Source organism: Salvelinus namaycush, chromosome 10, assembly GCF_016432855.1.
Source record: "Salvelinus namaycush isolate Seneca chromosome 10, SaNama_1.0, whole genome shotgun sequence".
Lineage (NCBI taxonomy): Eukaryota > Metazoa > Chordata > Actinopteri > Salmoniformes > Salmonidae > Salvelinus > Salvelinus namaycush.
This window is the reverse complement of record NC_052316.1, coordinates 23,260,619-23,276,346: the sequence shown is the minus strand read 5'-3', so window position 1 is coordinate 23,276,346 and position 15,728 is coordinate 23,260,619. Positions and strand designations below refer to the sequence as shown.

General features: G+C 45.8%; 1 protein-coding gene across 1 annotated transcript in view; it reads right to left on the bottom strand.

Annotated features, from left to right (window-relative positions):
- The window catches only part of LOC120054258 (centrosome-associated protein 350-like), an 85,680-nt gene that overhangs the window by 21,885 nt on the left and 48,067 nt on the right, over nt 1-15,728 (bottom strand). The window contains exons 2-13 of the mRNA XM_039001682.1: nt 12,492-12,606; nt 12,114-12,306; nt 11,147-11,736; nt 10,930-11,043; nt 10,025-10,138; nt 8,664-8,780; nt 6,914-7,548; nt 6,513-6,631; nt 4,948-5,882; nt 4,703-4,856; nt 4,325-4,467; nt 4,040-4,232 (exon numbers count right to left, since the gene is read on the bottom strand). Coding sequence (XP_038857610.1) covers nt 4,040-4,232; nt 4,325-4,467; nt 4,703-4,856; nt 4,948-5,882; nt 6,513-6,631; nt 6,914-7,548; nt 8,664-8,780; nt 10,025-10,138; nt 10,930-11,043; nt 11,147-11,736; nt 12,114-12,306; nt 12,492-12,606 — 3,422 coding nt within the window. The remainder of the gene's footprint in view (nt 1-4,039; nt 4,233-4,324; nt 4,468-4,702; nt 4,857-4,947; nt 5,883-6,512; nt 6,632-6,913; nt 7,549-8,663; nt 8,781-10,024; nt 10,139-10,929; nt 11,044-11,146; nt 11,737-12,113; nt 12,307-12,491; nt 12,607-15,728) is intronic.

Genomic DNA, 15,728 nt, shown 5'->3' with positions numbered 1-15,728 from the left:
TAATCAATTAATGAACACGCACCTGTGGAACGGTCGTTAAGACACTAACAGCTTACAAACAGTAGGCAATTAAGGTCACAGTTATGAAAACTTAGGACACTAAAGAGGCCTTTCTACTGACTCTGAAAAACACCAAAAGAAAGATGCCCAGAGTCCCTGCTCATCTGCGTGAATATGCCTTAGGCATGCTGCAAGGAGGCATGAGTACTGCAGATGTGGCCAGGGCAATAAATTGCAATGTCCGTACTGTGAGACGCCTAAGACAGCGCTACAAGGAGACAGGACGGACAGCTGATCGTCCTCGCAGTGACAAACCACGTGTAACAACACCTGCACAGGATCAGTACATCCGAACATCACACCTGCGAGACAGGTACAGGATGGCAACAACAACTGCCCGAGTTACACCAGGAACACACAATCTCTCCATCAGTGCTCAGATTGTCCACAATAGGCTGAGAGAGGCTGGACTGAGGGCTTGTAGGCCTGTTGTAAGGCAGGTCCTCACCAGACATCCCCGGCAATGTCGCCTATGGGCACAAACCCACCGTCGCTGGACCAGACAGGACTGGCAAAAAGTGCTCTTCACTGAAGAGTCACGGTTTTGTCTCACCAGGGCTGATGGTCGGATTCGCGTTTATCGTCGACGAAATGAGCGTTACACTGACGCCTGTACTCTGGAGCGAGATCGTTTTGGAGGTGGAGGGTCTGTCATGGTCTGGGGCGGTGTGTCACAGCATCATCAGACTGAGCTTGTTTTCATTGCAGGCAATCTCAACGCTGTGCGTTACAGGTAAGACATCCTCCTCCCTCATGTGGTACCCTTCCTGCAGGCTCATCCTGACATGACCCTCCAGCATGACAATGCCACTAGCCATACTGCTCATTCTGTGCGTGATTTCCTGCAAGACAGGAATGTCAGTGTTCTACCATGGCCAGCGAAGAGCCCGGATCTCAATTCCATGGAGCACATCTGGGACCTGTTGGATCGGAGGGTGAGGGGTAGGGACATTTCCCCCTCAGAAATGTCCGGGAACTTGCAGCTGCCTTGGTGGAAGAGTGGGGTAACATCTCACAGCAAGAACTGGCAAATCTGGTGCAGTCCATGAGGAGGAGATGCACTGCAGTACTTAATGCAGCTGTTGGCCACACCAGATATTGACTGTTACTTTTGATTTTTACCCCCCCCTTTGTTCAGGGACACATTATTACATTTCTGTTAAATCACATGTCTGCGGAACTTGTTCAGTTTGTCTTCTTGAATCTTGTTATGTTTATACAAATATTTACACATGTTAAGTTTGCTGAAAATAAAGAGTTGACAGTGAGAGGACGTTTCTTTTTTTGCTAAGCTTATATAGCCTAAGCAAAATAAGCGTTCCAAAGTGTTGAGTTAGCAAAGGACATTGAGTGAGTGGAACAACAGGGGTGCCCCATGTGGTACTGAACTGAAAATACCACATTCACTGCTCAGGCCTGACAGAGGTTTTAAGATTCATCTTTGTGTTGGCGGAGAGATACTTTGTAGAGAGAACACTGTGGCTGATGTGGTGTCCCAAGTTCACTTCAATATTCTCTCCAGTCATTTGAAAATAGTATGGGGTGCAGCGCTGGTCTTTGGACACCGGGGTTCACTTAATCATTACTCTCCCTGAAGTGAGACTGCACAGTGAAACCAATAGACCAGAAATGTGTATTTGAAAGCAGCATTAAGTGCCATACAGGGATTTTTCTGCCATTGAAATCCTTGGGGGGGGGGGGGGGGGGGGGGGGGGGGGGTAGGGGCCTTAGAAATCAGAATGGAAAAACGCTTTCAGTGTGAACTTAAATGACTAAAAAACAGATATAAAGTATGTAAAAAAGATGAGGGACCTGTAGATATTTTGTTTATAATATAATCTTTGTGAACTAACAATCAACAACATAAAAGCTACACAGTCAGGGAGAATTGAAAATTCCAAAAACAAAGAATCTAGCAGTATTGATTTTATTATGTTTGAGCAAAATAACAGCATTAGCCATAGCAAAATACATAGAATGAGGAAATTAGCTTTAAAAATTGCCACACTTTCTCTCAGCTCCATGGGATAAAATGTGTAGAATTGCAAAAAATTGGCTTAATTATAAAAATTTCTCTACATCAAGATGGGGGGGGGCTCTAAAAGTGTCTAAAAATGTCTCTAAACTCCAACTGTGCAGATGGCAGACCGTGCCCATTGCCACACCCACCACCTAAGTCTCTAGTCTATTTGATCCAGAAAAAACTCTGCCATATACAGTTTAAGTCAGAAGTTTACATACACTTAGATTGGAGTCATTAAAACTTGTTTTTCAACCACTCCACACATTTGTCTTGTTAACAAACTATAGTTTTGGCAAGTCGGTTAGGACATCTACTTTGTGCATGACACAAGTAACTTTTCCAACAATTGTTTACAGACAGATTATTTCACTTATAATTCACTGTATCACAATTCCAGTGGTTCAGAAGTTTACATACACTAAGTTGACTGTGCCTTTAAACAGCTTGGAAAATTCCAGAAAATGATGTCATGGCTTGAGAAGCTTCTGATAGGCTAATTGACATCATTTGAGTCAATTGGAGGTGTACCTGTGGATGCATTTCAAGGCCTACCTTCAAACTCAGTGGCTCTTTGCTTGACATCATGGGAAAATCAAAAGAAGTCAACCAAGACCTTAGGAAAAAAAGTGTAGACCTCCACAAGTCTGGTTCATCCTTGGGAGCAATTTCCAAATTCCTGAATGCACCACGTTCATCTGTACAAACAATAGTACGTAAGTATAAACACCATGGGACCACGCAGCAGTCATACTGCTCAGGAAGGAGACGCGGTCGGTCTCCTAGAGATGAACGTACTTTGGTGCTAAGAGTGCAAATCAATCCCAGAACAACAGCAAAGGACCTTGTGAAGATGCTGGAGGAAACAGGTACAAAAGTATTTATATCCACAGTAAAACGAGTCCTATATCGACATAACCTGAAAGGCCGCTCAGCAAGGAAGAAGCCACTGCTCCAAAACCGCCATAAAAAAGCCAGACTACGGTTTGCAGCTGCATATGGGGACAAAGATCGTACTTTTTGGAGAAATGTCCTCTGGTCTGATGAAACAAAAATATAACTGTTTGGCCATAATGACCATCGTTATGTTTGGAGGAAACATGGGGAGGCTTGCACGCTGAAGAACAACATCCCAACCGTGAAGCACGGGGGTGGCAGCATCATGTTGTGGGGGTGCTTTGCTGCAGGAGGGACTGGTGCACTTCACAAAATAGATGGCATCATGAGGTAGGAAAATTATGTGGATATATTGAAGCAACATCTTAAGACATCAGTCAGGAAGTTAAAGCTTGGTCGGAAATGGGTCTTCTAAATGGACAATGACCCCAAGCATACTTCCAAAGTTGTGGCAAAATGGCTTAAGGAAAACAAAGTCAAGGTATTGGAGTGGCCATCACAAAGCCCTGACCTAAATCCTATAGAAAACTGAAAAAGCGTGTGCGTGCAAGGAGGCCTACAAACCTGACTCAGTTACACCAGCTCTATCAGGAGGAATGGGCCAAAATTCACCCAATTTATTGTGGGAAGCTTGTGGAAGGCTACCCAAAACGTTTGACCTAAGTTCAACAATTTAAAGGCAATGCTACCAAATACTAATTCAGTGTATGTAAACTTCTGACCCACTGGGAATGTGATGAAATAAATAAAAGCTGAAATAAATCACCCTACTATTATTCTGAAATTTCACATTCTTAAAATAAAGTGGTGTTTCTAACTGACCTAAGATAGGGAATTTTTACAAGGATTAAATGTCAGGAATTGTGAAAAACTGAGTTTAAATGTATTTGGCTAAGGTGTATGTAAACTTCTGACTTCAACTGTATGCCTTCAAAAATAATATCCCCACTCAAATGTGCTCAGAAATACCAGTAAAAACTGAAGGTCAAGGAAGATATTCAAGCCCCTGGGAATCCCTCTAAGCCCCTCAGAAGAGCTCTGGGCTTGGCTGAGGCCACTTACCTGCGGAGTGTGTCGCCTGAGGCGCCACCTAGTGTACAGTCAGAGTAGGCGCTCTTCACCAGGTTGTGGACAGAGCTTCTCTCGGAAACTGAGCCTCCCCATCTGGAGTCTCTAGTCAGGGCCTCCAAGTCCGGGTAGCAGGGGCTCCTCTGCTCCTCCACCAGAGTGGCATCACTCTTGTCTGAAGCAGAGCCTAAAGAGAGGGGAGACACTTTCACTGGTAAGAAATGGTCACTTGATAGCATAATTTCAGGGAAAGTGGTTATTTTATGGTGAAAATCTCACCCCTTTTCACAGAGCCCTTTGAGTGAGGTGAAGATACTGGTGTGGAGCCTGAGGAGTGTTGGGATGGCAGGTCTACAGTCCTGGTGTCATAAGGGGACCTGCGACTCATCAACTCGTCATAGTGACTGTTCCCACTCGTGACACTGCAATGAGACGTTGAGATAAAAGATGGTTCAAGTCCCACATCATGTGCATCTAACAACCACAAAAAGACTACTAAGACAACTTCAAAACTCCTTGCCAGGCTTCTCTGTCAACCATGTGACATGAGTGCCACCTTGTGGTTAATCCTGTCATTTTTACAGTTTTTTCAAAATAATGTTTTTATTGCGTGATAGCAGCCCCCTGTCACGTGACAGTGGTAGAAACCCTCCTTACCTGCGTCCGTTGTATCTTTTCTTATATTGGCTGCTGCTGCTACGGGATGACACAAAGTCATCCTCATACATTGGTGCCCCATCCACCAAGCTGGCTGCAGACAGGCCACAATGCACAGGAGGGGAACTCCGGTCTGCTCGCTCCTCTCCTCCAACTGCAGGGAGAAGCCAGAGGAACAGATTATTGTTTAAACGTTCATTCAAAACACTAAGGATACGGTTGGATGTGTAAATGTGTTGGCTAACCTTTGGTGTGGTTGAGCAGGTGGTTCTTGGTGAAGATATTGATGACACTATGAGGGCTTCCCTTGGCCAGTTCCTCCCATGGGCCACGGCTGCTGTCCCGTTGCTGAGAGAGGGGGCTGAGGCCCGAGTACTTCTCTGCCTCTCTCTGGAAGTGAGAGATGGGCTGGAAGCCCTCCCGCTGGCCTGCACAGAAGTCCAGAGCCCCGAGACGCTCTGCCGGTTTTGCGTCCCCCTTTATGTTGGTGAGGGGGCTCCCGTCGCCCTCCGACAGGCTGCATTCGCTCAGCAGTGGGCCCTCACTGATGGACTCACCACTGGAGTCATGGGTGATGGTCTTCCCTCCCTTCTCCTCCTCTGGCTGCTTATGGGAGCCGAGGCCTGGGGCTGTCTGGGGCCTGCTGCCTGGAGCAGAGGTCCTGTCTCTCTGCTCTCTGAAGCTGTGCAGGTTGCCCACCCCTGGGAGAGCTCCGTTGTATGTGCTCTGGCCAGCACTCAGCAGCCTCTGGATCCTCATGGACAGCTCGTCAGCAGCATCAGCTCTCTCTCTGACCGGTGGGCTCACAGGCTTGGCCCAGTGGCCGTCATCCGGAGGGGTCAGACCAGTCACGTCCATGTCCCATGCACAGCTATAGTTGATCCCTGCGCCAGCCAGTTTCCTCGCTTCACTCTCTATGCGAGTGGACAGGGACGCAGCGGTGGCTTTCAGGGCCTCAATGCGGTTCATCTTGGTCTTGTTGCCAGCTCCATTGAGAGTGGACTGCTGGGGCCTGGCTGGTGGGTTGGTTCCCCTCCCACCAGAGCTCCCTGCTGTTTCCGGGCCTAAGAGTGGGGAGAAGAGCTGGTCTGTGGGTGGAGCCAGAGCGGTGGAGGGTCTGACTGCAGAACTCAGGCGGTCCGGCTGCAGCCACGATGGAACACCCAAGCCCAACTCATTCCTACAGGAAGAGAGCAGAGGGTTAGTATTCAAATATACTACACTTTGTTTGAATATACTTTTAAAAAGGGCTCGGAAACACTGGAAATATTGTTTTATGGACTCACAAAGTCCTTTAGTATATGGACTCAAAGCATTTTAGTACTCAACAATATTGTCCATAGGCTATGTCAAAGGTTTACAAGGATTTAAGACATCTAAATATGCATGCAGCCATTAAAATATGTGGTTTGTACAGTCTAACCATGAGCTTCTGAAAACAACCTGTGTGTTCACTATACAAGCAAACATGTTCAGGGCCGAGGATCAAGTCAACAAAATTCCAAGAACTGCATAGCAACTCAAGAGCGTATGAACATTATGCAGATTACAGATTACATACCGTAATGTTTACCCCACGCAAGGACCAGACATACATCAGATGACTCTCTGTGTAAATGTAACTGTAGAATCTAAAATAGCACTGGAAATTCCCTGTTTTAAGGTTAACCGAGCATACGCCACCATGTTTTGAAATGCTGCTAGGAGTACCCATGGAAACACAGTTTAGAAACAAGTACTATGGTTCTGTGCTTTGTTTTGGGCCTCTACACTAGCCAGTGCTAGTGGAAAAGGTTACATATATAATGACCTTGAGAGTGGAGGGGGCGGGGGCTCAGAAAGAGACAGGTCACTGCTGGAGGAGGCACTCTGGGGTCTCTCCTGTCTCTTGTTCTCCTTGTCCGACTCCCCGGATGGCTGGTACAGGGACTTCTGCTATACGGGAACACACCACAAATAACTCATAGCTAGTTTCACTCACCACATGAGAGGTGTCATTTCCTACAGGCAACTTGAGGAGTTAAACTGAGGGTAATTCTACATGTTACTATTTCACATATTGGTCCCTTTACATAACAAGAGCAGCTATGAATTGTATTTGACACACCGGCCATACCATCCCCATTTTCACTAAAGCCTGCCATGCGAGTAAGGGGATGGTGAGGGCTTCATCCCCATTACAACTAAAGATGCCTTTACTTGGTAAATGACTGTGGCAGATGCTGGCTGTGTCTGGGAAGGCAGAGGTTCCTCTCCTAGCTGAGCCTGTTCCAGTAGTAGTTTGGTGTAGGTCTCCTGCAGGCGTTTCTGTACTGGGCTTTCCGGTACTGCAGGGCCCTTATTGGCTACCCCCTCTCTCTGCTTCCTGTACAGCTCCTGCAGACGTTGGCTCTTCCTCTCCGCCTCCTCCCTCTGGGCCCTCCGCTCCTCCACCTGACGTCTCTTGCGCTCCTCCTGTTGCCGGGCGATGTACTGGCGCACTGAGTCGGCGTCATAGTGCCTCTTCCTGGGCGCTAGTTCTGAGGGCTCTGGTTTGTTGCGCTTGGCGGGGCTGGCACTGCGGGAGCCCCATAAGGAGGAGCCACCAGTCGTCCATGCTGTGGTTCTGGCCCTGGACTCCAAACCTCTCCTGGGATCCGCTGGACCTCGCTCCTCTGCTCTGCTCTTCAGCTGCAGGTCATCCAGGATGCCCCGGATATCTGCAGAGAGGTCGTCTGTGTTGGGGGCCCTGTCCTTGGCTGTGCCTGCAGACTGAAGGTTGGGATGGGTGGTCCTGTCTCGGCTGCTGGGTCTGGACCGATGCTTCAGCTCCGGACGGTGGTCTGAATTTGACCGGGGAAGGGGTCCTGGAAAAGATTTGTAAAGACAAAAAGGGTTCTGATTGGTGACTGATATTATTGTTAATGGAAAGGAAAATGTTTTGAGTGCATGATTAGGTGGGAAATATTGGTCACCATTAGGGCTGTCAAAGTCAACATTTTTAACCACATTGTTTTGTGTTTTAGGCATTTAAATCACATCTCCATTTTTTCAGGAAGTTTTGAGCAACATTTTTTATAAGGAAAACTTCAAAGTTCAACCATTAACACTTTCACAGGTGTTTCTTTAAATAACAACAAACACTTAATTTGCACAGAAGTAGCTAGTTTGTTATGCTAACATTAGCTAGCTAACAAAATGAGAAAGTTTAGAATGCCAAGGCTGAAATCCTTTAGATTCAACTCTGATTCCATTTAGCAACTGTTTTTATTGTAGTCAAGTCAAAAGATTTTAGCAAATTATCCCAATTCTAGTAGTAGCAACTTGTGACTAGTTAATGTTTATGAACACGGATAAGAAGTAGACATGGCTAGATGCATTAGCTGTATGATATGTTATGTGAACTCAGACCTGGCTGATCTGTTATTGTCTTAGAATAGTGGCAGTACAACCCTTTATGCCTCACTCCAATTCCCCCCTGTGCTTTTTAGTCTAGCACGGGGACAACCACTGGAAACCAGACCGTGCTGAATTGTGCAGTCAGTCAGAAACGGCTAGTCAATCTTAATTAATTCTGGTCACTGACAGCCAATGTTTGCTAATGTGCTGGAAGAGACGACAACCCCTTTATTTATTGATATTTCTTTAGCCATGCCGACTGTCTGTCGCAGGGCACTGTACACCTTTTAACATGAAATCAACACCACATATACTGGAACAATATCCACTACTAACACGATTGCTTTGTCACACATTTTTTGTTTTGCCAGACCACCAACTGCTGTCTGGTTTTTCATAGTGCTGACAAAGTTAGATTTGATTTGCCTGTAAATGTAGTGGAGGGGGATGAGAGAGATGGGGGAGGGGTGTAGGCGAGGTGGAACGAGGAGGGGGTGGAGGAGAGAGGAGGGGTTGGAGGAGAGGGGGGAAGGCCAAGCAGAGCAGAGAGGAGTGAGGGTAGTATGCAGGTCTCAAATCCCACCTGTCCTGGCCAGTCTGTCTGTGGGCTCTGGCCTTTGCTCTCGAGGCAGACGTGGAGGGGGACCCAGTACCATCTTCACCATCTTCTGGCCCTCCCGCCATGACGTGGTGCTGATCACTGCAGCAACAGCGAAGACAGAAACAAAACACACAGGTCATAATCAGTGTTGAGTTCTGCAGTAATGACTTACGTTAGGATTGTTTCTCAGACAGCCAAGATTTACAACTTAAATGAATCACATAAAACCCTAATATTGTATTATTGAAGTGCAAGGATCTTCATGTCCCCAAAAGAGAGACAAAAACATGATTTCTCTCTCTACTTTGAATGTCTTTGGAGATGAATTATTTTAGAGCTGCATCATCAAATTTAATGAGTTTGGCTCAATTATGCACCATCTGAAATAAACTTAGAAAATGTAAAGACCAGCAGCTGTTTCTGTTTGGTAAAGGAACTTGATCACAGATTTCAGAGGGCTATTTTTAGTGAGCGGACTGGGAGCAGAGGCCAGCAGCAGGGTAGAAGGGGAGGCTAGCTGGGTGACAGGATAAGACTAGGTTATACCACACTCATCTCACTTTCCACTGCACTGGGAAGGAGAGAAAGATGTTTGTTTATTTTCCCTTTTGTACTTTAACTATTTGCACATCATTACAATACTGTATATAGACTTAATGACAATTGAAATGTCTTTTCTTTTGGAACTTTTGTGAGTGTAATGTTTACTGTACATTTTTTATTTCACTTTTGTTTATTATCTATTTCACTATCTTCGGCAATGTAAACATAAGTTTCCCATGCCAATAAAGGCCCGTAAATTAAATTGAGAGACTGGTATGGGCCCTGTAAAGGGTGTCTGTTCTCAGCTGTCAGAGCTGGTATGGCGAGCCCAGCTGAACTGGGACGCATCTGCATTCCAGATAGTGTGCCTCTAAGCCGCTGCTTGCTTGCAATCAGCATGCGATACATTCTGGACATATCTTTGAAGATAAGAGACTAAATGCTGGCACTCACACACAAACAGAGGGGCCTGTTGACTAGCACACAGTTAAGAGAGGCCTTCTGTGGTACGGGCCTGCCAAATGTATTCACTGTGATACGCCTGCTCTGGTTCAGTGCGCATACTGCACAGTAACTGATGAACCAAAATAAATGTGATTTGAAGTCTCCTACTGAGGGGGATTCCCCTTTGTGAAAGACCCCTTGGCTTCACAATGATTATTAATGAGTATTATCACCTAACCTACACACAATATTGAAGTAAGTGTGACATCTTCTATTGAATGCATAGACCCAGGATGAGTAAGCACTACAGGGGGGGGATTGAAAGAAAGAGAGAGAAAGAGGAAAAAAGATCCAACCTGGCTTGGTCTTTGGGTCAGGAACAGAAGCTGATTTATGGACTTTCCTCACAGGCTTGGACGGCTTCCTCTCCTTAGCCTTCTCTGTGGGCCACTGCTGGGGCTTGGTACTGTCTAAAATTGGGAGAAAGGAGATGACATGACAGTCTGAGAACCAAAGAGTGGAAATGAACAGAACTATCAAATTACAAAAAGCAGCTCAACAAAAAAATCTGAATGCAAAACAAAGCTATTGAATAGGAAGCTGGTGAACTGTGTCAGTGTACATGAAGAAGCTGAGAGCTTTGGCTCCTACACTTGGGTGGAAGCCCAGGAATCAGCAGAGAGCCAGGGAGGACAAAGAAAAAAGACTTTGAGAGAAGAAATATCTTCAAGTAGTCATACAAAACTATGGGAAATGAGCCGTGCTGCAGTTGTGGCAAAATGCAAGGAAAGTCTACTGCAGCGAAAACCTCAGCGCAGTCATCAAGTTTCCCTAAATTTAAAAAAGAGAACACTCAGATTTCTTTGGTGGCATTTCTTTCTCGGCATTATCCTCATATCAAAGAGGACAGTTACATTATTTCTTAAAGGAAACAGTTGATTGGGATAGGTCAAATAGGTCTCAGTCCTCCTGAAAGTACTGGTGCGTATCTAATGCCATCTAATTTCCAGGGCAGTTTGAAAAGGCAGAGCAGCATTTATGCACAGGAGCTTGAAACCGGACTGTCAACAGGACAACCAACTACACTGTCCATTTGATGCCATTTGATCTCAACAGCCCATTGACTATTGAGCGTTGATGAGTTGGCAGTTCATCTCAACAGTGCATTGAGTCACAACCTACAACTCTGTACTACAGGGATTATTATGTAGCATATAATAGTGTGTGTTCTGTGATCTGACATCTACTGCTCGGTGCCCACCTGAGAGCTGGCGAGACAGGTCTCTGTAGATCTCTCTGCTCAGGTTGTGGAACTCCTCCTCTCGCCACACTTTCCCATCAGGAGTGCGGATCTTTGTCTCACTACTGCTGAAACCTGATATGGGACAAGCGATTGGGTTACATAAGATTTGGTTTGAAGGAATTATGTAATGCTATTTTTACATCCAGTGTAACTGCATCTCTCCAGTGGATCTTACCTTTGTATATAGGTGCCGGAGGTGCGGCTGCCACTTTGCGCACTTTAGCCGTGGGTACGGTGGTTTTCTCCACAGCTCCAGCGATGCCCACTGGCTGATCCAGGTACCCCAGCAACCCGTCTCTCTCTGCAGCCTCTTCCAGGTGCTCTCTCTGCCTGCGGATCCGCTCCTTCAGCTTCTCCAGCTTGTCGTCCGGCTGCCTTCGCCTTAAGTTTTCCAGCCGCTGGGAGGCTGAGCCGGGACTGGAGGACGAAGAGTTCTCTGCTGAGGGTGGTGCCGGGCACTCCAGGGTGTGTGCTTTGGGCCTGTCCTCCGGGCCCTCCTCCCTGTGAAGGTCTCTGGCTGCAGTAGCGTGGCTTGGTGGACGCAGGGCGTCCAGCGCGGGCCGGTCGTTGAGGTAGCGCACCACGGTGCTGTCCAGAGCAGACGAGTGTGTGCTGTCCAGGTCTCGGCGGGTTTGCTGGTCTCGGGTGTCACTCTGGTAGACCAGCTGGCTGAGACGGGAGTCCGGGGGAGGGGGGTTAGCCACCTCCGACTGCAGACTGTGGGCCTCCAGCTGGGAGGAGGTCAGGGGTGGTGGAGTCGCTTCCCTAGGGGGAGCAGGATGATTAGAGCAGAAACAAATTGGCTAGTTGCTATTTACAAAAACCTCCGAAAACAAGCTACTCGAGTGGGAGGTGTCAAGATCACATGGCTTTGAATGGCATCCTTTTATGTGCAAAGACTTACACATGTAGATGTGGCGGTTATTAGTATAAAAGGACTATTTTGAAGTAGCCACTTAACAACCATCCTCTGACAGCAGGCCATATAGGATTACAGTCAGGGACTGAAAAAACAACCTTTTGTCCTGTATCATAGCACAACCTCCACTCAGTCACAGCAAACATGAGTAAATACGGTAGAAATGCAATTCTGATTTTTTTTAAACATCTCATAAAAATCTGAGTGTTTTAACAGTGCATACCTATAGGAAGCCAGAGGCTCCTTGAACTCCACACAGTTGTTCCTACGGACATTGCTGTCCTGTGTGGTGTTCCTCAGTGGGCTGCGGGAGCTCTTGTCTGGGCTGCGGGAGCTCTTGTCTGGGCTGCGACGACTTCTTGTGCTGGACTTGGAGGTTCCACCAGCCTGAGAGCAGTCCTCTGTGCGCCGCCCATCTGAGTCAGGAGAGATAGGGTTAGATCCCTGCAAACTAACCTTGCAATGCAAAATGAATTACACTTGCATCTGCAAAGTAATGATGATGCCTGCTGCTGCTGCCAAGTCCAGTCCGAGGGAGAACCTTGTTCTATAAATAGTAACCATGGCTTCCAAGGATTAGCTATCCCATTGGGTGCCTCACCTCTGCGGCTGACTTTCCTTGTGGCGCCCCCAGAGCTTTTCTTTGTATCCATGATGGATTCCAGCAGAACCCCAGAGCCAGGAGCTGCCTCCAGGCGGTTCTCAATGTGCCGCAACTGCAAGGAAAACAAGAGCGCCTGCCTCAGATACACAATGTAGAACAAAAACTCACTTCAGAGTCCAGACAGACATTCCAAATACCACAGACCATGAGTCATTACATTAAGGGTGTCTCCCCTCAAAGAAAGAAACAGTAAAATCAGACAACATTGTAAATATTGGTTTACTTACACCAGCTTTGGTCTGATTCAGACTTGTCCATGCAGCTGACAGCTCTGAGTGGAGAAAGGCATTTCAGTGAAAAGAAACACAGGGCTAAAGAAAAAAGGCAACACAAAAAGGTAAACAACATCTTGCAGCCCCATAGACACCACAGGAGGCTGCTGAGGGGAGGACGGATCATAATAATGTCCAGAACAGAACAAATGGAATGGCATCAAACACCTGGAAACCATGTGTTTGATGAATTTGATACCATTCAACTCCAGTCATTAAAACGAGCCCGTTCTCCCCAATTAAGGTAACACCAACCTGCTGTGATATACACATTTGAGGTGACATGGAGGGGTATCCCAAGTCCTTAATACTTCAGTGTGCCAGACAGTAGGATGTTGCACTGATATAAAAAGGATAATAATAGCATAAGAGACATTAAGAAGCCGACCTCTCCCGTTGTCCTGCCCAGTAGGCTGCGCCGGGGGAGTCAGGTGTGGCTCACTCCGCTTGGAGCTCCACATCACACCTTCAATTGGAATAGTAGAAGACAGTAATGAAGTAAGGAAATATACTTGATAACATTTCACCAAGACAATCATCTGATCAATAAATACAGTTTACTGAGTAGCTGTAAGTGAGAAAAAGGAATGTAATGTCAGCAGCAGTACTTTTATGCTGCCATCTACCTCGGAAAACAGAGTACACAGAATACAAACTGCCTGAGCAGAAACACTGAAGCCAAACACAACATTAAAGATAGTGGCAGGCAGATAATCCAAGTGACTGGGACAAATACCTCTATGTGCAGTGGGTCAAAACAGGATGAATTATACATATATATGGTTGTCTAGGAAATGGCACATTTGTCTTTCATGACAGACTGCTGACTCAAGAGAGGTTGCACTACCATTTAAAACCGGTCCTACAGCAATTAACTAACAAGGTTTATGTATTTGGCTCCCGAGTGGCGCAGCGGTCTAAGGCACTGCATCTCTGTGCAAGAGGTGTCACTACAGTCCCTGGTTCGAATCCAGGCTGTATCACATCTGGCCGTGATTATGAGTCCCATAGGGCTGCACACAATCAATGCATGTCCCTCTCCCAGTGTTAAGATTTTGTTAAATAAACCAATAATGGTCCCTTTACCTAGATGTGTTCAAATGAGAAAAACACAAGGCATTCTGGCATCTCATAAGTCACACTTCATGCATTCCTCTCATGTCAAGACAGTTTACTCATAAACAACACATAACACTTCTTTGAAGCTGGTCACTTCAGGCTAGCATGAATGACTAATGCAAATGCTATGGTTACATTCAAGATCTAGCCTACTCCCCATACACTCACAGCTACCACTTTTTACAGTCTCTTTGCCAACTGAAAGTGACAGACACAAATCAATGTGTTCAATAAAATATGAGATCTGCAACAACAATTCGTTCACTACATACATAGCAAATTATCAGGCATTGAAGGCAAAAACAAATACTTTAAATGCAGCAACTTTGTAATATAAAGTGTAATAACTGGGCACACAACGTTAGCTACAGTTTCAGTGTTTATACGTTTGAAAAGCCATTATTCATCATTACTAATAAATCGTTTCCTTAAATGGTGTGTTATTCTAGCTAGCTACCTGTCTTGGCTGATATATACACATACAAATCTAATAGTTTTTCTAAGGTGAGGCTGCCAACACAAAAGTTAAATCAACTTAGGCTGCATTTTGTATAGAATTATTCACAGAAACATGACTGTCCCGTTGTCCACATTGAAGCACAACATCGGTCACTTGCAAGTAGCTAACGTTAGCTAGTTGTCTCAATGTCTAGATGAGAGACTGAATCTATCAAGAAAAGCTGACTCCTCAGTGAAGCTAGCTAACATTCGTTTGCTAACTACCTACAGTAGTTAGCTAGTTAGGTAAAATTGTTAGCTAGCTAACGTTAGTTACCTAACTAACTAAGGATTTGCCGACGGGGGATACACCACACATTGTATTGAAAACTATCTAGTTACTACTAGTATGTATATTAATAAAACTATCTTCAGTATGATTGTTCTTCTGTGGGTAATCGACATTAGCTAAATACCTAACTTTGTAGCTAGCTATAAGACTAACGTTAGTTTGGGGCTAGTTTAAAGGCAATTTTACACAACTTCAAAAAGATGCCAATCGTGGCCACATACCGGTACGGGTGACGCTCCGATCTAGATGTCCATGGCTAGTGATGGTAGCTAGCTAGCTAGCTAGCTAGCTAGCTAGCTAATTTGTTGATGGTCAGAAAATCCAACTTTTCCAAAATCCCAGGCCGCTGTTACTGTAGCTAGGCTACTGTCAGTTTTTAGCCAGCTAGCTTGTTAGCATCAACCAGATAACTTATTTCCAGAGGTCTGTCGCCTGTTATCAAAGCCTCAGTATTGGAGAGTTTGGTTTAAGGCTTCTATTATTAATTAGTCACCCGCCTTTCAGGTTGTCTTTTCCCGGGTTACAGTGTTGATATTCCCCGTCCGTTACGTTGACTGTCCGCCATTGACAAAATAACTACAGGAAACTGGTGCAGCAGAACCTCGCGGGAGGTGGAAACGTGATTTCACAACACGAGACTGCATTCAAGTTCGAGTCGGAACGAAGAGTGCGTTCCGTAAATTCACTCTGGTTATCTACTACGATTTCAGAGCACTCTCGTGAGAGTGTGCAAGAGCGCAGAATAGCTGATGAATCTACTAACGCTCAATACCCGTTGAATATGGCCGGTGTCAGTAAACGTCAGCAAAGAAGCATAATAAAATTGTTGCCAGCATCACAGTTACAGTCACCAACGCTCTGGATAACATGAAAACAGCTTTTACCAGCTCTGCTAGAACGAGTAAAATGGTCAGAGTGATGCGTTCTCTCATTTGTGTCTGGAAGTAGGTAGCAATGTATGTTTGAGTATTGTTAATACCTGTGTTTGGTTTG